The sequence below is a fragment of the Leucopleurus acutus genome (assembly GCF_964270905.1).
Source record: "Leucopleurus acutus genome assembly, chromosome: X".
Taxonomy (NCBI): Eukaryota; Metazoa; Chordata; class Mammalia; order Artiodactyla; family Delphinidae; genus Leucopleurus; species Leucopleurus acutus.
In genome coordinates this window covers 13946868-13972729 of record NC_139148.1, presented here as the reverse complement: position 1 = coordinate 13972729, position 25862 = coordinate 13946868, and the positions used below count along the sequence as shown (strand labels likewise).

At 44.5% G+C, this 25862-nt stretch overlaps 1 protein-coding gene across 1 annotated transcript in view; it reads right to left on the bottom strand.

The window, feature by feature from the left end:
* The window catches only part of NHS (NHS actin remodeling regulator), a gene marked incomplete at both ends in the record, with an annotated part of 344099 nt that overhangs the window by 41413 nt on the left and 276824 nt on the right, over positions 1-25862 (bottom strand). Inside the window, 2 exons of the mRNA XM_082864423.1 lie at positions 4161-4294; positions 19334-19486. Of these exons, the coding sequence (XP_082720549.1) occupies positions 4161-4294; positions 19334-19486 (287 nt within the window). The remainder of the gene's footprint in view (positions 1-4160; positions 4295-19333; positions 19487-25862) is intronic.

Below are 25862 nucleotides of genomic sequence, written 5' to 3'. Positions count from 1 at the left end.
CAAATTCCCTTTGGCTGTTCTTGTGTGTTTATTTCTCCATAAGAACTTTAGTATCAATGGGTCAAACTCCATTTTTAAAAAAGCTTATTGGTAATTTTTATTGGGATTGTGTTAAACTTATAAATTTATTTAGAACTGACTTGTTTGTAGTGCTGAATCATTCTATCCAAGAACAAGGGGTGTCCTTCCACTTGAGAAAGTATAATTTTGTGTCTTTTAGGAATGCTTTCAAATTTCCTAATATAGGTTTTGCACATTTGTGATAAATTAATTCCTAAGTATTTGATCTTCTTTGTTATTGCTGTAAATGGAGTTTTCTATAACACTAGGTCTTCTAATTGTCTATCCTTTGTGTAAGTGAAGGATATTGATTTTTGTGTTTTTATCCTGCTACTTATTGAATTCTTTTATTTAAATTAGTTTTATAATTGATTCTCTAGAATTTTCCTGGTATAGTATCACATCATTTGCAACTAGATACAGGTTTACTTCTTCTTTACCAATTCTTATGCCCGTAATTGATTTGTTTTGTCCAACTGCATTGATTAATCCCTCTAATATAATGCTCATTAGTAGCAGATAGTGAGTATCCTTGCCTTGTTTCTGATTTTAATGGAAATGCCTCTAATGTTTCCCCATTAAGTTAGATACTGGCTTTAGGGACTAAGGCATATATATTTTATCCTGTTAATGAAGTACCACTGAATTCCTATTTTCTCAAGTCTTTTTATAAAGAATAGGTCTTGAATTTTATTTAAGGCCTTTCCAGCATCTATGGAAGTAATCATATGGATTTTCCCCCTTTAGATCTAATAATATAGTATATGATACTAATAGATTTCCTAATGTTGAACCAACCTTCCATTCCTGGAATAAATCCCATTTAGTCATGGTGTATTAATTTCTCAGTATGATATTGTATTCTGTTTGCTCACATTTAATTTAGCATTTTTGCATCAATAATCATGAGTTGATATTGGTCTGCCCTCCCTCCCTCCCCTCCCTCCCTCCTGTCTTTATCAGGTTTAGGTATCAAACCGTCAGAAAAGTTTCATAAAAGAAATGGAGAAGTTCTTCATTTTCAATGTGTTGAAACAACTTATAGAGCGTTGAGATTATCTGGACTTTGAAAGTTTAGTAGAATTCCTCTGTGAAACCATCTGGGCCTGAAATCACCTCCTTTGCCACCCTTGATGAGGGAGGGCTTCCATATGGGCTTTCATTAGGAGACACCCCTTGAATTTTCAGCTTACAGAGCTGGGATTTAAGCCTAGTTGGACCCATGGTCTTATCACTATATCACTGATACCTCAGGGACTTGGATTGCCTAATCATAATAATGATGATGATGATGTCTAATACAGATTAAGTGCTTTTTATGTGTCAGGTACTGTTTACATGTATTAACACATTCAATCCTTGTTTTAAACTTATAAGGTACTATCATACCTCATTATCCCCAAGACACTGAAATGGTTAACTTGTCCAGGGTCACATAGCTCGTAAATGGTAGAGCTTGGTCTTCAGTTCCAGGCAGTTTGGCTTCACAGATCATGTCTTTAATGACCAAAGTACAGTATAACAGTTTATAGAATTGTGGACGAGTGTATATCAGAATCTCATTATGAATGCTTTTTTAAAGGGAGAAAAATGGTTTAACTGAAGTCTTGTAAAGGAAAGAAGAGTTGCTGTTTACGAAAGCATCTGTCTAGCAATTTGGCTACAAATTTCCTATCCCTATACCTACAGCCTTTCCTCTTGCAGCAGTATACAGCCTTTGTAAACAAAGCTTAATGTATAAGAACTGTGTTCTAGGCTGAGTCAGCTCCAGGTCTGAGGGATTCAACTTGAATGGAAATCTTCCAATGACCTTGGTGACCGAAACTCAAATCAAACAAATGGAACAGTTAAAATTTCCCCAAATTACTTAGAAATACTGTTATTGAGATGGGTAAATTTTCTGATTTACATAAGTATGACCTCTTATTAATGTTGGTTGGGAAAATGAAGCACACTCGTTGCTATTCATTATTTTGAGCTTTTTCCTATAGTCTTATTTTGGTATTTAGACATTATTAAAAATTATGCAGATTAAGACAAAGGGTAATATTTTTATGTCATTTCTGCAAATGCTTAACATTCTTCTCTCCCCCCGCCCCCCGCCAAGAAAGCCAGCTTAATGAGCCACAAAACATATTATAATGAATGGGAAAAATATTTTTAGCATTTTTATGCAGAAAATGGCTCATTAAAAGCAAATGCTGCAGCAAGCAGATTTGAGCTTAACAGGAACTTTTGTCGAGCAGGGCTTTTATGACAAATCACTAGCATGTTGTAACTGCTCTATATAAAGACCCAGAAAGCCATAAGAGACTCTTACCTTCCTTTCTTATCCCTGGGCTGCATTGCAGCAGTATGGTGAGTTTGACATGGCACTTAGTAGACACTTGATGAGCCTGAGGGACATGAAACCTACTGTCCAGCCACGAGTCGGAAAAATGTCTGTGTACTGTTCAATATCACTCACTGTTTTATCTGGATATATCATGAGAGTCATTTAGATGAAATCTGTTCTCAGCTTGGTGTCTGGCATCATGTGGCCCAAATATTTTGCATCTAATTTGCATATTGTAAAGCCATAAGGGTACAGGGTTTATAATTATACATACAACCTTAATTTCAAATAAAAACCTCAACTTCTACCTACACTACTGTAACTTCTTTAGACTTAGGGCCTCAAACTGGCATGATGGGAGCAGGGGTCTACCCATTCAGGCAGGCTGTGTAGGCTGATTTGGTCACAGAAACCATAGTCTCTCACCTCAGTGGTGCCCTACTCAGAGGCACAAAGGCCTCACCTGTCCCCACTGAGCCCTCAGAAGGCACACCTGGGGTAATGGTGTTTCCAGGTATTCTGAGCTGGTCTCAGCTTCATCATCTCTGATCCATACTTGGGGGCTTGAGCTGAGTTACAGCCACACCCACCCAGGCAAGGCTGACATCACCAGTGGTGATGACATCACTCTGGTAACTGGTTACTCAGAAGAGCACCCTCCCTTATAGAATGGGGGAAGCATGAAATTACGAGATGATTTATCTTCAAATGGTAATTTTTCACATCATGTAAGTTCTTTCTCAGTTCACCCTACCTAGTCAGCCACACGATCGCCTGACTAGTAATAATAGTAGTGGTTGCAGCAGTTAACATTTACTGAGGTCTTACTCTATGTCGGGCATTGTGCTAAGTTCTTTCCATGCCTTATTTCGTTTAAGCTTCAAACCCTATAAGCTAGTTACTGTTAATATCCCCATATTACAGATGAGGGAACTGAGCACAAGGAAGGTAAATAACCTGCCCTACATCTTTCAGCTTGCATGCAGAAGAATTAGGATTTGAAGCAATTTTTCCCCTGATTTTATTTTATTTATTTTTTATTGAAGGATGGTTGATTTACAATATTATGTTAGTTTCGGTTATACAGCACAATGATTCAGTTTCATATTTTTTTCTTCAGATTCTTTTCCATTATAGGTTATTACAAAATATTGAAAAGAGTTCCCTGTGCTACGCAATAAATCCTTGTGTTTTTTTGTTTTTTTTTTTTTTGTTTTGTTTTGTTTATTTTTTTTTGCGATATGCGGGCCTCTCACTGTTGTGGCCTCTCGCATTGCGGGGCACAGGCTCCAGACGCGCAGGCTCAGCGGCCACGGCTCACGGGCCCAGCCGCTCAGCGGCACGTGGGATCCTCCCGGACCGGGGCACGAACCCGTGTCCCCTGCATCGGCAGACGGACTCTCAACCACTGCGCCACCAGGGAAGCCCTAAATCCTTGTTGTTTATCTTTTTTATATATAGCGGTGTGTATCTGCTAATCCAATATTCCTAATTTCCCTGATTTTAGAGTCCTTAACTATTATTGCTTTACTGCATTGTGCAGCCAATTAAATTTTTTAAAAAAATCTGTATCCCCACTCTGTTCCCCAGAAAAGAGGCATTCCTTTCAGGAGTGAAAGGGGAAAAATTCAGTTTTCAAATGCCCATGATTAGCTCTTTCAGGCAGCCCAGTCTCCTTCAGTAGGAGGAGTGAAACTGACGCCCAAGACCCACTCATACTTCCCGCTGAGTAGGTACAGGGCTGCCGCCTGGCCATCAAGCTCACCGTTAAGAAGTGCCGGTCCTTAAGTTCGCGTCTTCTCTGGCTGTGAGCTGGGGGGTAGGCGGGCAGTGGAGGAGCTACTACGGAAAGGGGTGCAGCAGCTCTCTGCTCGCGGCGATCGCTCCGGCTCCGGTGTTCTGGGGGCAGAAAAAGCGATAATACAGAAACATACTTGGCATTTTCAATTTCTCTTTCCCCCTTGGGAGGATGAGCAAAAGGCTTGAAAAAAGTGGGTTTTTGCTAATCCAGCTCATTTGTATACCAAGTAAGCTTTTCAGAATGGTTCTGAACTAAACTTTCACTTCACATGAAGTTGGACACCTACATTTCAGTGGGTCCATCTCATAATCATTGTACAAGATGGTTCACTCTAAGTTTGGAAAAAGTAGTATATTTCTCAACATGCCTCGTTTCAAAACAACATGAGCGCAAAAAAAAAAAAAAAAAATCTAGAACAATGGTGCAAGATCTGCTGACATCAGTCCTGGAGTGGACCTTAGGCACAGACACACCAGAGCCCCCCAGGGTGGTAGCGACAGATGCTCACAGCCATCCAGTGGGTGATGGTGCCAGCTCACATTGGCTCAGGGGCCCGGATTGCTGTGTTCAGGAATTTTGCGAGCCAGTTTTTAAACTGTTGGTAGCTTGAAATAGGCTACGGTGGGAGTATATATATCACAGAAACTGGAGAGTCCTACACATCAGGGCCTTATTCATTTATTTCTTTATTACATTTTTTAAAAACAGAGCCTGTGGCCTGAACACCGTTGTACCCATCTACGCTCTGTCACCCACAACACTCAGATGGCTTTCAAATCCTGTGTTCCTAAGCAAGTAAAGAAATCCCAGTGGTGACAGTTGTCTGATTTAGGAATAAAGGTACTTCTGGGAAAAACCAAGAAATTTCCATGTGTGCGATGAAGTGGTCCTGACTCATTGACAAGAATCACTGAGACATCAAGAGCACAGCTTAGCTTTCTGGGTGTCTCAGTGAGCCCCAAAGCACGTCCTACCCAACATACGGGCCACACCAAAGGCTTCCCTGCCTGCCAAAACCCAGCCCACACTCATGCCTAGGGCCTGAAATCTCGTGACTCCCACCCAATATGACCAAGGTAGAAATTTGTGCAGCAGATGTCTTAATCTGTCTTGTGTTGTTTAAAGTTGCCATTACTCAGCACGTCTACGATAATAATTATGATGCCCAATATTTCTTGAGCAATTGCCATGCATCAAAGATGCTTTGCAAAAGCTTTTAGGTGCATTATCTTGACAACTGCACGAAGTAGGCACTGATAGTGTCCCTCTGTGCGGATGCCTAAACCAATCAGGGAGGCTAAGTCATTGCCGAGCTGTCAGTGGTACACACTTGGCCCCAGGGCTCTGCTCTTGGCCACTTCTTGACCTGTAAGCTCTGGAAGGTCGGTCCAAACACACCTCGCTAATCAGAGCAAGACTGCTGGGACTTGATAGTATTTGATTATAATTACATTTTATCACATTCTAATTCTTTGGACATTGATAATATAGAATATTTGGCTACTCATAAGACACTAATTCTTTTACCCGTGTTAGGAAACAGCTGACTACACTGACCCTCTCAGGTGGCGTCAGGTGCCCTTCCTCTGAAGGCCCTGTAGTGCCAGTGGCCATTTCAACTCTCTCATTGTATTGATAAACATCAGGATCTCTCTATATGTCTGCCTCTTTTATAGAAGGCTGCCCCTGGACAACAGAGATTATATTCAGCTTTCTGTCGCAGTGCCCTGCTGTGCCTGTGATATAGTGGGTTCTCAATAAACGTTTGTGGAGTGACTGAAAGGAAGAACGAATTAATGCTTTCATTAAGGTCTGCTTTTGTAACAGTAGAATGCACTTTAAAGCCCTACCTTTCCCATGGGCTGTGTAGCTAGTTAGTGCCCTCGCTGTGCCCTTGCTGTTAGGTCGTTCTCTGGTCCTGTTGCCTATTTACACTGGCTGCCCTAATGCTGGCCCCTTTCCTCTTTGCTGTAGTCAGTGTGCTGTACTCTAAACCACTACCTGAGCACTCTTGAGCCTTCTGATTTCTGTCCATGTCTGACTGGCCTGTCTGTGGGCCTCCCTGCCTCAACTGCCACCTTTGTCTGTGTCAGGAAAATGGGGCAGTATTTCTCACCTACCTTTGCTTGGGATTTTTTTTTTTTTTTTAATTTGGCTCCTTAATTAATTAATTAATTTATTTTTGGCTGTGTTGGGTCTTCGTTTCTGTGCGAGGGCTTCTCTAGTTGTGGCAAGCGGGGGCCACTCCTCATCGCGGTGCGCAGGCCTCTCACTGTCGCGGCCTCTCGTTGCGGAGCACGGGCTCCAGACGCGCAGGCTCAGTAGTTGTGGCTCACGGGTCTAGTTGCTCCGCGGCATGTGGGATCTTCCCAGACCAGGGCTCGAACCCGTGTCCCCTGCATTAGTAGGCAGATTCTCAACCACTGCGCCACCAGGGAAGCCCTGCTTGGGATTCTTTAGACAAATGTTGACTCCCATTCACAACCAGAGAAAAGTCCTCATCCCCACACAGGTGGTCTTTGCTAAACTGCCACCATAGCCATTGTTCATCAGGAAGACTTAAAAAAAAAAATTATATAGTTGATTTACAATATTATGGGACCTCCCTGGTGGGGCAGTGGTTAAGAATTTGCCTGCCAATGAAGGGTTCACGGGTTCGAGCCCTGGTCCGGGAAGATTCCACATGCCACAGAGCAGCCAAGCCTGCGAGCCACAACTACTGAAGCCCACGTGCCTAGAGCCCATGCTCCACAACAAGAGAAGCCCCCGCAATGAGAAGCCCGTGCACCGCAACAAAGAGTAGCCCCCGCTCGCCGCAACTAGAGACAAGCCTGCACGCAGCAATGAAGACCCAATGCAGCGAAAAATAAATTAATTAATTAATTAAGGGAAAAAAACAATGGAATACAATACTGTGTTAGTTTCAGGCATACAGCTTCAGATTCTTTTCCAATATAGGTTATTACAAGATACTGAATATAGTTCCCTGTGCTATACAGTAAATCCTTGTTGTTTATCTATTTTATATATAGTGCTGTGTATCTGTTAATCCCATACTCCTCATTTATCCCTCCGCCTCCCCTTTCCCCTATTGGTAACCATAAGTTTGTTTTCTATGTCTATGAGTCTGTTTCTGTTTGGTCAATAAATGAATTTGTATTTTTTTTTTTTTTAGATTCCACACATAAGTGATATCATATAATATTTGTCTTTCTCTGTCTGACTTGGTATGATAATCTCTAGGTCCATCCATGTTGCTGCAAATGGCAATATTTCATTCTTTTTTAGTGCTAATATTCCATTGTATATACACCACATCTTCTTTATCCATTCATCCACTGATGGACTCTCAGGTTGCTTCTATGTCTTGGCTATTGTAAATAGTGCTGCAATGAACATAGCAGTGCATGTATCTTTTTGAATTATAGTTGTGTCTAGGTATATGCCCAGGAGTGGGTTTGCTGGATCATATGGTAACTCTATTTTTAGTTTTTTAAGGAACCTCCATACTGTTCTCCATAGTGGCTGCACCAATTTACATTCCACCAACAGTGTAGGAGGGTTCCCTTTTCTCCACACCATCTCCAGCATTTATTATTTTTAGACTTTTTGATGATGGCCATTCTGACTGGCGTGAGGTGATAACTCCTTGTAGTTTTAATTTGCATTTTCCCAATAATTAGCGATGTTGAGCATTTTGTCATGTGCCTGTTGGCCAACTGTGTGTCTTCTTTGGAGCAATGTCTATTTAGGTCTTCTGCCCAGTTATTGATTGGGTTGTTTGTTTGTTTTTTGATACTGAGTTGTATGAGGTGTCTGTATATTTTGGAAATTAAGCCCTTGTCCTTCTCATCGTTTGCAAATATTTTTTCCCAGTCTGTAGGTTGTCTTTTCACTTTGTTTATGGTTTGCTTTGCTGTGAAAAAGCCTGTAAGTTTGACTAGGTTCCATTTATTTATTTTTGCGTTTACTTCTTTTACCTTGGGAGACTGATCTAAGAAAACATTACTATGATTTATGTCCGAGAATGTTTTGCCTATGTTCTCTTCCAGGAGTTTGATGGTGTCATATCTTATGTTTAAGTCTTTAAGCCATTTTAGGTTTATTGTTGTGTATGGTGTGAGGTTGTGTTCTAACTTCATTGATTTACATGAGGCTGTCCAGCTTTCCCAACACCACTTGCTGAAGGGACTGTCTTTTCTCCATTGTATATTCTTGCCTCCTTTGTTGAAGATTAATTGACTGTAGGTGTGTGGGTTTATGTCTGGGATCCCTATTCTGTTCTTTTGATCTATATGTCTGTTTTTGTACCAATACCATGCTGTTTGGATTACTGTAGCTTTGCAGTATTGTCTGAAATCTGGGAGGGTTATGCCTCCAGCTTTGTTCTATTTCCTCAGAGTTGCCTTGGCAATTCTTGGTCTTTTGTAGTTCCATATAAATTTTAGGATTATGTGTTCTAGCTCTGTGAAAAATATCACGGGTAATTTGATAGAGATCATGTGAAATCTGTAGATTGCTTTGGGTAGTATGGCTGTTTTAACAATATTAGTTATTCCAATCCAAGAGCATGGGATAGCTTTCCATTTCTTCGTATCATTTTCAGTTTCCTTTATCAGTGTTTTATGGTTCTCAGCGTATAGGTCTTTCATCTCCTTGGTTAGGTTTTATTTATTTATTTATTGCACAATTTTATTTATTTATTTAAATTTATTTTATTTTATCTTTTTGGCTGCTTTGGGTCTTCACTGCTGCGTGCGGGCTTTCTCTAGTTGCGGCGAGCGGAGGCTACTCTTTGTTGCAGTGCACGGGCTTCTCATTGCGGTGGCCTCTCTTGTTGCAGAGCACAGGCTCTAGGTGTGCAGGCTTCAGTAGTTGTGGCACGGGGGCTCTAGAGCGCAGCCTCAGTAGTTGTGGCGCACAGGCTTAGTTGCTCCGCGGCATGTGGGATCTTCCCGGGCCAGGGTTCGAACCCGTGTCCCCTGCCTTGGCAGGTGGATTCTTAACCACTGTGCCACCAGGGAAGCCCTTTGCACAATTGTAAACGGGATTGTTTTTTTACTTTCTCTTTCTGATATTTCATTGTTAGTATAAAGAAATGCAACAGATTTCTGTATATTGATCTTGTATCCTGCTACTTTGCTGAATTCATTTATTCTAACAGTTTTTGTGTGGAGTCTTTAGGGTCTTCTATATAGAGTGTCATGTCATCTGCATACAATAACAATTTTATCTCTTCCCTTCCAATTTGGATACCTTTTATTTCTTTTTCTTGTCTGACTGCTGTGGCTAGGACTTCCAATATTGTGTTGAATAGAAGCGGTGAGAGTGGGCATCCTTGTCTTGTTCCAGAATTTAGTGGGAAAGATTTCACCTTTTCACTGTTGACTATTACATTCGCTGTGGGTTTGTTGTAAATGGATTGTATTATGTTGAGATATGATCCCTCTATACCTGCTTTGGTGAGAATTTTTATCACGAATGGATGTTGAATTTTATCAGATGCTTTTTCTGCATCTATTGAGATGATCATGTTGTTTCTGTCTTTTCTTTTGTCGATACGGTGTATCACGTTGATTGATTTGTGTATGTTGAACCATCCTTGTGACCTTGGAATGAATCCAACTTGATCATGGTGTATGATCCTTCTTACGTGTTGTTGGATTCAGTTTGCTAATATTTTGTGGAGGAATTTTCCATCTATGTTCATCAAAGATACTGACCTGTGATTTTGTTTTTTTGTAGTATCGTTGTCTGGTTTTGGTGTAAGGGTGATAGTGGCTTCATAAAATGATTTTGGGAGTGTTCCCTCCTCTTCAGTCGTTTGGAATAGTTTGAGAAAGATAGGTATGAGTTCTTCGTTTTGTTTGGTAGAATTCCCCAGTGAAGCCATCTGGTCCTAGACTTTTGTTTGCAGGGAGGTTTGTTGTTGTCGTTTTATACAGATTCTATTTTACTTCTAGTGATTGGGCTGTTCAAGTTATCTGTTGCTTTTTGATTCAGTTTTGGCAGGCTGTATGTTTCTAGAAACTTGTCAGTTTCTTCTAGGTTGTCCATTTTGTTGGCATATAAACTGTTCATGGTTTTTTTCTTAAGATTTTTTGTGCTTCTGCGGTATTGGTTGTTGTTTCTCTTTCATTTCTTATTTTGTTTATTTGGGTCCTCTCTCTTTTGTTTTTGGTGAGCCTGGCTAGAGGTTCATCGATTTGGTTTACCCTTTCAAAAAACAGCTCTTGGTTTTATTGAGTTTTTTATTATTTGTAATTCTATTTATTTCCTCTCTGATCTTTATTTCCTTCCGTCTGCTGACTTTAGGTTTTGTATGTTCTTTTCTAATTCTTTTAGGTGGAAGGTTAGGTTGTTTGAGATTTTTCTTATTTTTTGAGGAAGACGTGTATTGCTGTAAGCTTCTCTCTCAGGACTGCATCCCATGGATTTCGGATGGTTGTGGGTTTTTGTGTGTGTGGTACGCGGGCCTCTCACTGTTGTGGCCTCTCCTGTTGCGGAGCGCAGGCTCAGAGGCCATGGTTCACGGGCCTAGCCACTCCGCGGCATGTGGTATCTTCCCGGACCGGGGCACAAACCCGTGTCCCCTGCATCGGCAGGCGGACTCTCAACCACTGCGCCACCAGGGAAGCCCATGTGTTCTTATTTTCCTTTGTCTTGAGGTATTTTTTCAATTTTCTCTGATTTAATTGTTGACTCGTTTTTTTTAGTAGCATGTTGTTTAGTCTCTACGTAATCATTTTTTTCTCATTTTTCTTTCTGTGGTTGATTTCTGGTTTCATGCCATTGTGGTCAGAGAAGATGCTTGAGGTAATTTCTTTTCTCTTAAATTTGTTGAGGCTTGTTTTGTGTCTTAGTATGTGGTCTACCCTAGAGAATGTTCCATGTGTACTTGAAAAGAGTATTTTGGTTTTCTTGGATGTAGTGTCCTGTAGATATCAATTAAGTCTGTTTCAATGTGTAATTTAGAGTCTCTGTTGCCTTATTGATTTTCTGTTTGGAAGATCTGTCCATTGATGTCAGTGGGGTGTTAAAATCTCCTGCTACTATTGTATTCCCATCAGTTTCTCCTTTTATGTCTGTTAGTATTTGTTTCATGTATTTAGGTGTTCCTATATTGCATACATATACGTTAATGAGTGTAATATCATCCTCTTCTTATATTGATCCTTTTATCATTAATACAGGGTCCTTCTTTGTCTTTATTCATGGCCTTTGTTTTAAAGTCTATTTTTTCTGATATGAGTATGGCTACCCTTGCTTTCTTGTCATTTCCATTTGCATGAAATATCTTTTTCCATCCCCTCACTTTCAATCTATGCATGTCTTTAACCCTACAGTGGGTCTCTTACAGGCAGCAGATTGTAGGTTCTTGTTTTATTATCCAATCTGCCAATCTATGTCTTTTGATCAGAGCATTTAGTCTATTGACATTTAAAGTAATTATTGATAAGTGTGTATTTATTGCCATTTTAAACCTTGTTTTCCAGTTGATTTTGTATTTCTTCGTTTCTTCTTTTTGTTTTTCCTTTTGTAGTTTATGGTTTTCTTTTGTATTATGCTTGAGTTCCTTTCTTTTTGGCTTTTGTGAGACCACTGTATGTTTTTAATTTGTGGTTACCCTGCTTTTCAAGTATGTTAAACCGTAACTGTATCTTCTTGCCTTAGACTGATAGTCATGTAAGCTCAAACACATTCTAAAAAAACTACATATTCTTACTCCCCTCTCCCACATTATGTGATTCTGAGGTCCTCTTTTACGTCTTCATGTTTATCCTTTTGTTTGTTCCTTATAGTTATAATTGCTTTCACAAATTTTTTGATTGTTTTTAAACTTATGTACTGGCTTATTTAAGTGATCTTCAGTCCTTTTATATATTTGCCTTTCCTGTTCTGATTTTCCCTTTCCTATAGATTCTTGCTTCTTTTCTGTTTAGAGAAGACCTTTCAATATTTCTTTTAGGATAGGCTTAGTATTTCTATATTCTTCTTTTTTTAACTTTTTATTTTATACTGGAGTATAGTTGATTAACAATGTTGTGTTAGTTTCAGGTTATACAGCAAAGTGATTTAGTTATACATATGCATGTATCTATTCTTTATCAAATTCTTTTCCCATTTAGGTTGTTACATAATATTGAGCGGAGTCCCCTGTTTTACACAGTAGGTCCTTGTTGGTTATCCATTTTAAGTATAGCAGTGTGTACATGTCCATCCCAAACTCCCTAACTATCCACCCTTGCCCTGGAACCATAAGTTTGTTCTCTAAGTCTGTGAGTCTGTTTTGATTTCTTAAATAAGTACATTTGTATCATTTTTTTTAAGATTCTGCATATAAGCAATATCATATGATATCTCTCTCTCACTTTCTCTGTCTGACTTCCTTCACTCAGTATGACACTCTCTGGGTCCATCCATGTTGCTGCAAATGGCATTATTTCATTCTTTTTAATGGCTGAGTAATATTCCATTGTATATATACACCACATCTTCTTTATCCATTCCTCTGTTGATGGACATTTAGGTTGCTTGCGTGTCTTGGCTATTGTCGGTGCTGCAGTGAACACTGGGGTGCATGTATCCTTTCGGACCATGTTTTTCTCTGGATATATGCCCAGGAGTGGGATTGCAGGATCATACGGTAGGTCTATTTTTAGTTTTTTAAGGAACCTCCATACTCTGCTCCATAGTGGCTGTACCAATTTACATTCCCATCAGCAGTGTAGGAGGGTTCCCTTTTCTCCACACCCTCTCCAGCATTTACCGTTTCTGGATTTTTTGATGATGGCCATTCTGACTGGTGTGAGGTGATATCTCAATGCAGTTTTTTTTTTATTATTATTTACTAATTTTTACAAATTTATTTTTGGCTGCGTTGGGTCTTTGTTGCTGCTCACGGGCTTCCTCTAGTTGCGGCGAGTGGGGGCTACTCTTCGTTGTGGTGCACGGGCTTCTCATTGCGGTGGCTTCTCTTGAGAGCACAGGCTCTAGGCACGCAGGTTTCAGTAGTTGCAGCATGCAGGCTCAGTAGTTGTGGCACGCGGGCTCTAGAGCGCAGGCTCATTGGTTGTGGCGCATGGGCTTAGTTGCTCCATGGCATGTGGGATCTTCCCGGACCAGGGATCGAACCCGTGTCCCCTGCACTGGCAGGTGGATTCTCAGCCACTGTGCCACCAGGGAAGCCCTCAATGTAGTTTTGATTTGCATTTCTCTAATAATTAGTGATGTTGAGTATCTTTTCATGAGTATTGCCGTGTTGCTGTATTCTTTTAGTTTTTTGCTCGTCTGAGAAATTCTTTCTCCCTCCTTCTATTCTAAATGATAATCTTGCTGGGCAGAGTATCCGAGGTTGCAGGTGTTTTCCTTTCAGAACTTTGAATGTATCTTGCCACTCCCTTCTGGCCTGCAGAGTTTCTGTAGAGAAGTCAGCTGATAGCCTTATGATATTCCCTTGTAAATGACTCTGTTTTTCTCTTGCTGCCTTTAGAATCCTCTCTTTATTTTTCACTTTTTGCCATTTTAATTACGTGTCTTGGTGTGGATCAGTTTGGGTTCATCTTGTTTGGGATGGTCTGTGATTCCTATACCTGGGTGTCTGTTTCCTTCTTTAGGTTTGGGAAGTTTTCAGCCGGAATTTCTTCAGGTACATTTTGGATCTCCTTTTTTTTTTTTTTTTTTTTGCGGTACGCGGGCTTCTCACTGCCGTGGCCTCTCCCGTTGCGGAGCACAGGCTCCGCACGCGCAGGCTCAGCGGCCACGGCTCACGGGCCCAGCCGCTCCGCGGCACGTGGGATCCTCCCGGACCGGGGCACGAACCCCGCGTCCCCTGCATCGGCAGGCGGACTCTCAACCACTGCGCCACCAGGGAAGCCCTTGGATCTCCTTTTTCTCTTTCTTCTTCTCCTGGAATCCGTATTATGTGCACACTTTATATTATCCCATGGATCTCGTATGTTGCTTTCACTTTTCTCCTCACTTGTCTTTCTGTTTGCTGTTCTGATTGGGTGGTTTGTGTTATTTTATCTTCCAGATGACTTGTTCATTCTGCTATTTAGACTTATTTTAAGTCTGTTGTTTATTGACTTCAGCTCGGTTTTTATCTTGGCAATTGAGTTGTCTAATTTTGATTGGCTCCTGTTCCTGGTTTCTATTGAATAGTTCCTTGTTACAGTGATCTACATTTCTGTCAATAGTGTTTCTTAGGTCCTCCTTTTTGAACTCAGGGCCTGGTAGACTGGCGAGGTTTGTTTCATCGTTCTCTCAGGGGATTCCTCTTATTCTTTTAAATTGGGAGTAGTTCCTCTGCATTTTCGTTTTACTTATATTTCTCTAACTCCACGAACTGAGGAGAAACAGTGTCTGCTGTGGTCCTGAAAGGCTGTTTTTATGTGGGGGTGTGCTGGGGTAGACTGTGTGAGTCCACGTTATTTGGTGTGAGGGCTCTATTTGGTATGGACGTCTGCCACATCTTTCCTCAGCATGTGCTGGCCACTGTTCCCCCTTGATGGGGGGTGTGTTTGGTGTTGTGCTGGCCAGAGCCTGCGCTGTATGTTGGGTGGGGCCTCGTCTTTGCTTTGTGGTTGTCACAGCCCTGTCAGGGGCAGGGTCTACTCCCCAGCTGTTGGAGTAGAGGCCCTGAGGTCTGGTTCTCAGCTGCAGTGTGAGGTAGGCGGGACCGGAGCACTCCCTCTGGGAGCCGCTGTGTGTTCCTCCTCAGGAGCTGTCCGCCAGGACCTGTGACTCTGTGAGGCCTCCTGCCACCCGGTGTGCACACCCACAAAATCCGCTGCTGCTGGTGCCGCCCTGAGACCCGTCTCGGCTGTGGGGGCGCTGATAATTGGCTCGAGCGTCAGCCTTGCCTTTGAAGTGTGCAGGTTCACAAAGCATGAGCTCCCAAGGCCTGCCGGAGCTGCGCCCCATGGTGGGAGTGCTGATAATTGGCTCTGACGTCAGCCCTGGTACGTGCGTGCTCCCAAAGTCTGGCGTGGCTGGAGCCGCACCCCCGCAGTGAGCACACTGACAATGAGGCGTCTATGGTGGACCCGTACCCCGGCCCTTCATGCGTCGATAATGGGGTCCTTTGGCGGACCTGTGCCCTGTCCTGTGTGCAGCCCCAATTACAGCCCAGACCACACTCCAGGCTCTTCAGGATGTCTCTGCGCAGCCAAAGCAAGTCCTCTTCCCGTGTCTGTCCACTGAAGCCCGAGTTTCAGCACCCACGAGCTGTGCATACCAGCAGGCACGCATCTCAGGCTGGGAAGCGTGGCAGCACGGCAGCTGTCAGCCGGTCCCTCTGTATCTTGCTTGGCAGCAAGTCAGCCCGGGCACACTCCTCTCTTGCAAATTCCAGGCCCCTGCAGCTCCCTTGTCCTGGCGGACCTTCCCGCCAGCGAAGGAGGTTCCCAGGGTGAGGGAACCCTTCCTCTTTCACAGCTCCCTTCCAGGGGTGCAGGTCCCATTCCTGATTCCTTCTTTTTTCTCTCCCCTTTCGTCCTACCCGGTTACGTGGGGATCTTTCTTGCAGCTTTGGTTGTATGAGATCTTTTGACAGCTTTCAGCTGGTATCCTGTGAGAATCGTTCCCGATGCAGCTGTATTTTTTAATGTATTTGTAGGGGGGAAGTGAGCTCCACGTCCCACTCTGCCAGCTTGATCTCCCTTCCAAGAGGTCTTTTTGAGATAAATGTCTTCCATGTTAAAGTGCCCACCTCCAGCACCACCCTCATTTTTCTCTGCAAGGAAACCGTGGGCTTTTCTAAATGGGCCGTGTAAGGAAAAGCTTTTATATTCTTAAATGCATAATGAAGAGTAAAATATAGGTGTCACTAGTTAGGAAAAGGTAGAAGGAAGGGAGGAGTCTGGAGGGAGATATCAACTCAATTTCCCATTCAATTTCTCCCCTCCTGCCCTCTCATTTGCCCCAGGCCGGGAGTAGGCAGGCAGATTAATGGGTCCCTAATACTTCTTTCTGGTGGTGGTGTGAGGAGAACATTCGTCAACTAGAGCCTGAAACTGCAGTAGACTCTTGGTGCTTATTCCCTTAGACCAATGAAATTTAGACCCCAGCCCTGCAACTTGAAAGGAAAGGAAATATAAAACATAAATCTCTCTTTATCCCCTCTTAGTAATCTCTCCCTGTCTCACAAACATAAACATTGGTATCACTTCAAGCCATTATTGGCTCTGAGCATAAAGAACTGCTAAGAAAAAAAGGAAAAAAAAAAAGAGGAATCAGATTCTAAATAACTTGAAATCCATTAGGATGCTGCTTCCTCTGAGGAGCCTTCCCTGAAGCTCCATGGCATCATTAGTGCCTTTCCTCTGAGCCCCCATATCACTGTGTTGAAATTACCTGGTTACTTGCCTGTCTCCCTCAGTAGACCAGGAATTCCTTGTGGGCAAGGACCACACACTGTTGCTCTCTGAATCCTAGGTGTAGCACAGGGCCTGGCCCTCAAGAGACTTTGTTGAGGGGTTGGCTATTGAGCAGATCTTGAAGGCAGCCAATTTCTCGGTTCTGATCTCAGTCCCCCAGCTCCCTCCTTATAGCCCCATTTCCAAAAGGAGCACGCTGCTGCTGCCACCACAGCCGGGCTTGTCTGTGCTTCGTCATCCACTCCCTCCTGGTGGAAGCCAGGACATTCCAGCTGTCCAAACAGAGAACCTACAGGGAAGCTCATTTGTGAGCAAGGCCTTGTCTCATAGGTCAGTATTAGTCATGGCCACCAGATGGCAGAAGTGGTATTCTGATGAATGCACTACTAAGCTACTGTTTGTTTCTTGGACAAGGGTAAAAAAAAAAAAAAAAAAAAAAAGTCACTTTCTAATTTTAATTCTACACTGCATGTTTTTAATTCTGTGATGCCTACAATTCCTGTTTATGGCTCTCTGCAGTGCTATTAAAACTACTACACCCAAGATTTGCTATTGAGACAACCACAAAGCAAGCCTGTCTGTGGAGGGCAAGATGCAGCTCCTCCGTCTTCCTTACAAACCCCAGGAGGCCCCATATCCATCTCTCAGCCCCCAGGAGGACGTTCTGAGAAGATTGATATTGGCGCTTGCTGTTCCTTAGTTCTGCTGTTAAGTCCAAACCTGACAACACAGTGAAATGTGATAGCTTACGAGCAGCTTAATAATGTTATCTGGTTGAATCTGGAAAAATCTAATCAGAGATGACTTATGAATAATAATTAATAAAGGGATACAAATAATTACGGCTAAAGGGCTAACGTTACACAAGCTCTCTAATGATGGGATCAGGGAAGGTATTTAGTGAGAATGATTAGATTCCTCTGTCGTCATTCTCTGCCCTCAGTACTCGACCAGTTTTCTGCAGAATTTGATTCAGTTGCACAAACATTCATTGAGGACCTACGATTATGTCAGGGTCACGCTGAATGCTTTGAATAAAAATAATTTATGGGAATTCCCTGGCGGTCCAGGGGTTAGGACTCTGTGCTCTCACTGCCGAGGGCCGGGGTTCAATCCCTGGTCAGGGAACTAAGATCCCACGGAGCACAATGGGATGAGGCACAGGCAGTTATGGCACGGGCGCCTAATCCAGGCTGCAGAGGAACAGTAAGAGTGTTAACGAAGCTTTCTGGAAGGTGGCTGGCACTAAAAATTTGGTAAAGAACTCTTCAGCCAACTAGAAAATTGAAGTGAATGACTAGTAAGAATGCCAGCGATAGGTTGAGAGGATACTGTCGCCCTTCATTATAAGAGTCACAGTATCTGCTACCAATAACCAAGGGGAATTTTTAGAAACAGTTGCATTAGGGGTATTAGTAGGTTAGCTCTTTCATTAAAGGGAAAAAAGACAAGGGATGGGCAAAAGGGAGGAGTCATACACATGAGGAAGAAAAAAGCTGAAAACAACATTTGTCATTTTATTTCTCCATCTTGATAGTGACATAAAAATATTTTATTTGAATTTTAATACTCTCGCAAAATACCATTCCTTAAAGGAGCATAGGGAATTTGGAGCAAAGACACTGAATGTACAGACCCCGTGTGTCTCCATAGCAAAAATCTAAAGGCCAAAAAAGCTGGCATGCCAACTTCTGACGCCGACGGAGGGGGCTCTAAAAAGGAGGATGCCAGTTTTTAATCTCCTTGTCCTAATTAGAGTGGCTTTAAGGCACTGAAAAGTGACCAGTGGAAGAGGAGGCTGTATCGTCTACCTTGAATGCTGTGTGCCTATCTCCGGCTTTCTCGGGACTGTGAGAGAACTAGAACTATTTATTTCCCTAGGACACAGTGTATGGTGCAGAGGAAAAGAGCCCTGGCTGGGGGGGGGGGGGGGGGGGGGTCTGGGTCCTGGCACTGTACCTAACCTGCTGCGTGTGACCCTCAGCAAGTGTCCTGACCCCTCTAGGGCTCCATGTGCTCTGCTGTAGAATGGACCAGATCACTGGTTCTCAACAGCAGCAGAAGAAACCCCCTGGGGAAGGTTCTGGTTGTTTGTTTGTTAGATGATGGGGCTGGAGCCAAGGATGACAGCCATCCTACAATGCATATAGTACAGTCCTGAACACTGAAACAGTGCCCCGGGTCCCACAGATAGCCCGCCAGAATTTCTTGTAAGGTTTAAAGCCTAGAACCCGCTTCTGAGTCAAAGCTAATTCTCTTTTAATTGAAATCCAGAGGGTTTTTTTTTTTTTTTTTTTTTTTGGCTCGTGTATAATATGTGCTGAATGCACCAGTTTCTATGGTTGTGTCCTCCTGCCCCCTGACTCTCTCATTTCTCTGTGCTTTGTGTTCAGAATGACTTCTGTCTTTACTTAATCCAAACCTACTTTTGATAGGCACAAACATCTGACTTCTTCATTATGTCTTCTAGTGCAGCTGTGCCTGGGCATTTGCATATTGCAAATATCATTATTATAAATAATTTTCCTTTTAAGTTCTCTTTATTATCATATTCAGGCCATAATGCTATTTTTAGTTACATCAATAGGCAGGTTATATTACCCATGAATTTCACTTCAGGGTAGAAAACGGGAGCATTTCAAAGTACTTGCTATTAACAAGGGGAGGTGTTGGGACCGATGGGACAGAAAACAACCCCCTGATGGTGCGAGCGCCAAGTTCTCTCCCCGAAATGCCCACAAGCCCGAGATCAGTCACCTCTGCGCAGGGCTTGCAGGCTCTGCCGGGCGTGGCGGTGCAGCTCCTCCACGCAGGGCGGCCTGCTGGCCGGGAGGAAGATGTTTCTCTGCTGGTGCCACGGTGCACGGTAGTACACGCTCAGCTTGCTCTCGATGTCCAGGTTGGAGACAGCTGCAAGACAAAAGAGGAAAACAGGGCATTATCCATCGGAAGCTTTCAGTTGTGCATTTGGCAGACCCTGGGGCGGGACAGGGGTGGAGTCTGGGTGGAGTGGAGTAGAAATCCAGACTGCTGCATTCACCAGAGGAACTTGCTTACGGGCCGGCCGGAGAAAGGTTTGAAATTTACGATACAGATAGGATAGATACAGATAGGGCCCCCAAGCCAAGGGATGGGAGACCCCGCGACACCCACCATCTGTCTGCGGCCAGCCAGTTTCCTCTCCACACCCTCACTTCTCACTGTCTGACACAGTTGTTCGTGAACCTGGGCAGGCCCCTGGCCAGCCATGCTTCAGGGTGGGGTGAGGGCCTGCCTTCCAAGAAGGCAGAGAAGAGCCTCAGGAGTGAGTGGAAAAGCTTGCCCCAGCTCCAGTCTTCTGGCCGCAGGCCCTCAGAACTATAGTTCTGCACACCTGCTCCTGATGCCCACTTGAACTTCGCCCCTCCTTTGCCCTGCTTTCTGTCTCCTGTGACCCCCCCCCCCCCGGCCCCCGACCCTCACTATTGAGCATTATCCTGCCCTCTACTTGCCATCTCCACTGTCTGCCTTCTTTCAAAGCATTGCTTAGCTTCCCTAGTTTTGCCCAGGGAAGAGCACAGGCATTAAAGAACCCATTAAGGGGTGACTGGTGTTAAGGGAGGGAAACCACAGACAGTGCTGGTGAGGAGAGGGACACGGTCCTTGCGACTCCTCCAAGAGCTCAAGGAAGAAGGCCTCCTTCCCGCAAACACAGCATTTAACCTACTATGTCTTCTTCGTGCACACACTGAGCCTAAGATGGAGATCACCCGTGAGTCAAAGATAAATTCTTATGGAAGGCACCGTTCCTAAGCAGGAAGAGTCTGATTAGGAAGTTACTGCACAGAGGGGCTCCTGAGCACCTGGGCAGCCTGCCAGCCTCAGGAATGGCGAGAACTGCCCCAGTCTGCTTTACCCTCCAGACCTACTATCTGGACCAGACCTACCCTGCATCTCCCAGTCTCGTCCTCTCCTTCTGCTTTTCCTTTTCTTCCCAGGGTGTGATTTGGGCGCATTCTGTCCCACTGTTTATTCCTGTGCCGCAAACAAACTTTTGGTTCCTGTCCGATCCTTTTCTTTTTGAAATCTGCTCTAGCATTTCACTTTGTCTGGGAAGCCTTACATAAAACATGACACTCTGCAGATAAAGCAGGAAGGCAAATGTAAAAGAAGGGAAGAAACTTTTGTAGAAGGGGCGGGTGGGAATAGAAGAAAGAAAATGGGGAAAACGCAGCCTTTTGATAATTAGTCCCCCCCTCCCCCGGCACTGCATTTACAGCAGTTGTTTTTGTTTTTGTTTTCTTAAGCAGTCTTTAGCAGTGTTTCCCCCCCCCCCCCCGCCTCCCCAAAATAATACATCCTAACCACAAGGACCACCAGTAGAAACAAGGACATATTTGCAGAGATGCTAAAGAAACATCACATGGACACAATGCTATCTATGCCTGTAAAACAGTGCTATCAAATAGAACTCTGGGATGATGAAATGCTGTATTAGCTGTACAGTCCACTGTGGCAACCGCTAGCCACACTGGCTACCGAGTACCTTTAATTTTTAATTTTATTTAAGTTAAGTTTAAATAGCCACAGGTAGCTATTGTATTGTACAACCATAACCAGAGTGTACTATCTATGATATTCTCGCACCCTCAGCTACAGAGCACGTGACTCCCTTTGACCTAGATTTATTCTCACTTGGTGTTTTATCTCCGGGAAGACTTCAAGCCCGAGGGTTAGAGATCACAGGATTATCTTCCTGGGTAGGGGAAGAGTAGTTTCAGGGGAAGGTTCTATGGGGCCAAGAATAAAGGCAGCAACTTTTCTTTCTTGCCAGTTACTCTATAACCTCAACCCTTTCATTGGAAACGTAAGTGCTTGGCGAACCAGTCAGGGGTCATTGAGATGAGGTGTGGGAGGCCTCGGGGTAGAAAGGGTGGGCCACATCTGGATCTGAGCTCTCCTTCTCTCATGTGTAAAGTAGGGGGAAGTGCTGAAGACAGAGCCTTTATTTAGCCCCCCTCAGAGGAATGCTCTGGTTCAGTGACCAGGACTGACTGAAAAGTCAGCCTCTCCCTGGATGCAGAGGTCAGCTCCCACCCAACAGGGCAGAGGTCATTACCAGACTCAGCGGAGATGGCTGTGAATTCATGTGCTAGTGACAGCTGGGAGAAGGGACAGAGCAGAAAGCTTGCCTGGTGGAAAGAAGAGGCAGGAAGTTCAGTGGATAGTCCCTGAAGTAGAGGGACTTCTGAGCACCTCCTCTCCCAGGCTCATCCTTTCAGCGGGAAGGCAGAAGCCAGGATTTGGGCCTGGACCCAGGTGACTTGGGGGTAGACCAGAGAGCCTTATATAGCCCCTCATTCCCTCAGCACCACAGACCAGACACTCAGGGTCTTATATTTTGATAGCCCCTCAGAAACGAGGTTGAGTGGCCGTGGCCCCTCCATCTTTGTGTGGGGAACAGCTTTTGCTTTCAGTTTTGTCCTTTGGTTACACAGAGCATTCATTACCTAGTACTGTGTGTCCACCAGAGGCAGGCAGACAGGCACTAATGGAGCTCTTCCAGGGAAAACTATCGCATTTTCCTTCTTTAAAAAGTCGGTTCCTTTTCCTAAGTAACAGTTCAACAGAAGTTGAATCCACTCATTCATCAGCTCGCTGCGCCACTGCCAGTGCAAGGTTGTCCCACATCTTCAGGTTCACCCTGCCCCCTTTTCTTCCCTACTTAACAATTTCACCCTGGCTGAGCCATGCAAGATAGTAGGTTTAGCTCTCCTACTTAATGTTTGGTCTCATAAAAGTAATACAAAGAGAAGCAAGAAGGTCTCTCCTCAGCTTATCTGGGTATATCCAGGGAACTGTCCGGTAGGCAGAGTTCTTGGGGTGGCCCCCAAGATTCCTGCCTTCTCGTGTACACAACCTGTATAGTCTCCTCCCCTTGAGTGTAGGTGGAATCTGTGAATTATGGGATTTTAAGATCCCTCTTCAATTGACTTTGAGTTGATCAAAAGGGAGATAATTAGTGTGGTGTGTCTGGTCTAATCAGGTGAGCCCTTAAAAAAAAAGACAAGCAGAAGCAGCGACACCCTCCTGTTGGCCTTGAAAAAGCAAACTGCCACCTTGTAGAGAGGGCCAGGTGGCAAGTAATGGGGCCTCCAGGAGCTGAGGGCCTCCGTCCTACAAACCTCAGGGAACTGAATTCTGCCAACAACCCAGAGGCCCCTGAGCCTCAGATGAGAACTCAGCCCCAACCAAAACTCTGATGGCAAGCCAAGGGGACCCTGAGCAAAAGACCCAGCTAGCCCGTGCCCAGATTCCTGAGCCACAGAAATTTCAAGACCGTAAGTGGGCACTGTTTTAAGCTGCTACGTCTGTGGCAATATGTTGTATGATATTAGAAAAGGAATACACCCTCCCACTATTTCGTCCGCTTCCCTGGAGCCAGTTGCTTGCCTTGCCTGGTTATCTGTCCTCTCCTTCCTTTGTCACTCCTCCCAGGGAAGGGGCAGGTAATGGCACAGGTTACAGTGGGAAGTGGGGCTATATGTCTTGTTTTTAGCCCCTACACAGGAAAACGGTTAGGTGCATGTATCAGTTTTCCTGTCCAAGACTGTAGGCTCTTGCAGGGAGCTCCAGCCGTATGCTAAGCACTGCGCCAGGTGTGTTATACTCACGGTACCTTCACACCACCCAGAGATTAAAGTAGTGCTCCCATTTTAGCAATGAGGAAACAGAAGCCCAGAGAAGGTGAGTAAATGTGCAAAGTCACACACCTGGCATGTAGAAGATCTGGGATTAGAAACCATCTCTGGCTTCCAGGCTGCTGTTTTTCCCCAAACCAATGTTGAGATAAATTTGCCTAAACTAAGGCTGATTGGGGGAGGGGGATGTGAAGCGGCTGTCTGCCACGTGCAGAGTATCTAGTGCTTCTCAAAAAAAGAAAGAAAGAAAGGATTCATAACTGCTACTCTGTCATCCATAGCATTAGGTGTAACCAAGAACTGAGTGAATCTTTCACAAAGTGCCCAGGAGATATGCCATATTCCAGAAATACAAACAGCACTACAAGCAAAGCAGAGACCATAAAACCAGACTGCTGAAAGAAAATGCCATTGTAGGAAACGTCCACAGGGCAGTGAAAAGTCTTTCTAGACTGAACCTAGCTGATCCCCCTGTCGAACTCTGAAGATAATGGGATTGTCTAGACCTTGGCTCGTAGTGATGTACTGACAGCATGGATGTGGTCACTGGGTTCATCTGAAATGAGCTGACTTGGAAACTGAGGAAGATTGGCGTCTGCCCCTCTCTTGGAAAGGCCAGGGTCATTTCTTTTTTTTTCCTTTTTTTTAAGTATGTATGTATGTATGTATGTATGTATGTATATGTATGTATGTATGTATGTATGTATGTATTTAGGCTGTGCCGGCTCTTAGTTGCGGCATGCGGGATCATTTAGTTGGGGCGTGCGTGCGGGATCCAGTTCCCTGACCAGGGATCGAGCCCAGGCCCCCTGCATTGGGAGCGCAGATTCTTAGCCACTGGACCACCAGGGAAGTCCCCAGGTTCACTTCTGCGGACGGGTAGAGGCTCGGCTTTAGGAATTGTCGGGAGGGGGTAAAAATCAGGGGCGAATACAATCTTGCGCCATGCCTCTCCAGCCCCCGGGCTAGGGTTGGTACTTGTTCAGTACTGCCTTTCCTGGCCTCATGAGCTTACCACTCCCTTAAAGCTTTACTGCCCTTAAGAGGAGTGCAAAATGCCTATTCTTGGCCTCTCTTCCTAGAAGGCCCCTCTACCCCGACTCCCCATACCTGCCGCTGGCTCTCTCCGCAAGCTCCTCCTTCTTCCTTCTCCCAGGCTCTCAAGAATTTATAAGGGGAAGGTGACAGCTGAAATCAAAGTCTGAATGTTACATGTCGTGAAAATTTCAGAAAAATGTGCAAAGTGACTCAGACACGGAATTTCTACCCCTTCAGGGGAGGGGAAGGGATTTTTTAAAATGTTCTTAGAGTGTCCACAGGACTAACTACCCACATGTACCTTGCTAACCTTCCTTCCTGCCCTTCCACCCATCACACCCACCCCCCATCACACCGCTTTCTTGCTGGGAACACAAGCCGTCCATCCCGATGCCTTCTGACAGAAAGCAGCAAGGAACATGTGTAGCACATCACTGTATCAACGAGCATCTGAAATTGCATCACAGATATGTCGGCGGTTTGCTCTCTGGGTCCCCGCTAGGCTGCGGCCGATCCTCACAGTCACCAGCTTGGTAAGCAAAATGGAAATCTACTCAGGGTCTCTGGTGCTACTGCCTGACCTCCCAGATCCGTTAGGGAGCAAGGGAGGGGCTTTCTCCACTCTCTCCCTCCCTCCCCCGCCTCCCCCCCCCCCAACTCTGCTTGGCAGTGTGGAGGAGGGAGCAGGGTAGGGAGCACCGAGGCTCCTGCTACCTGTTGAACAACCCAGCGCCAGAGCCAGGTGCCCACAGTCTGCCCCTGCTGGGCTTCCTTTTCCGCAGAACCACAGTAATTCAGACTTGTTCCCCACTGTGGACAAAGCATCCAACATGGACCCCTCAGCATCAGAAAAACCTAGGCTTCCTGACAAGTTCCAGCACCCACAGAATAGGAGAATGTGGCTGTGTATTTATTTACGCACGAAGAGGAGCCAGAACGATTTTTCCCATATAAATATTTCTCGAACTTCTAAAACGAAATGATGCTTCACACTAGGAGTACTGTTTAATTATTACTGCTGTTGTTTCAATGTTCGACATCCTGTGGAAAGACCACCAGAAGCCCGGGTTCTACTCGCAGTTCTGTGCCCTTGGGCAAGTCACTGAACGTTCCCAGGATTCAAGTTCCCCATCTTTACAAATCAGGGTTTGGCCTTCCTGCTGTCTGACAAGAGTCCTGTCTGCTCTGTTTATGCCTCTGCTTTCTACCAGTCACCGAAATTAAATGAGGTTGCATCATCCCCCCAAGAAAGACTCTGTATTCAAGCTATGGCAGGATGCACTGGGGGAAAGACCCTGGCCTCTGGGATGGAACGATGGTGATTCAGCACAGCAGCAGTGGATCCAGAACGAGGGACTGAAATCTTTGGGCCTCTGTAAGTGCGGATCCTAGAGGCTTCACAGAATGGTTCGTAGGATCCAGGGAGATGATGAAGTCCTTGACATGTCCCTGCTTACTAAATATTAGTTCCCCTTCCTGCGGTGGGAACAGAAGAAGATGAAGAAGCCAGGATTGGGGTCCAAGTTCAAAAGACGAAAAGTCTGGAGCTCTCCAACTTCCTGTTTTCT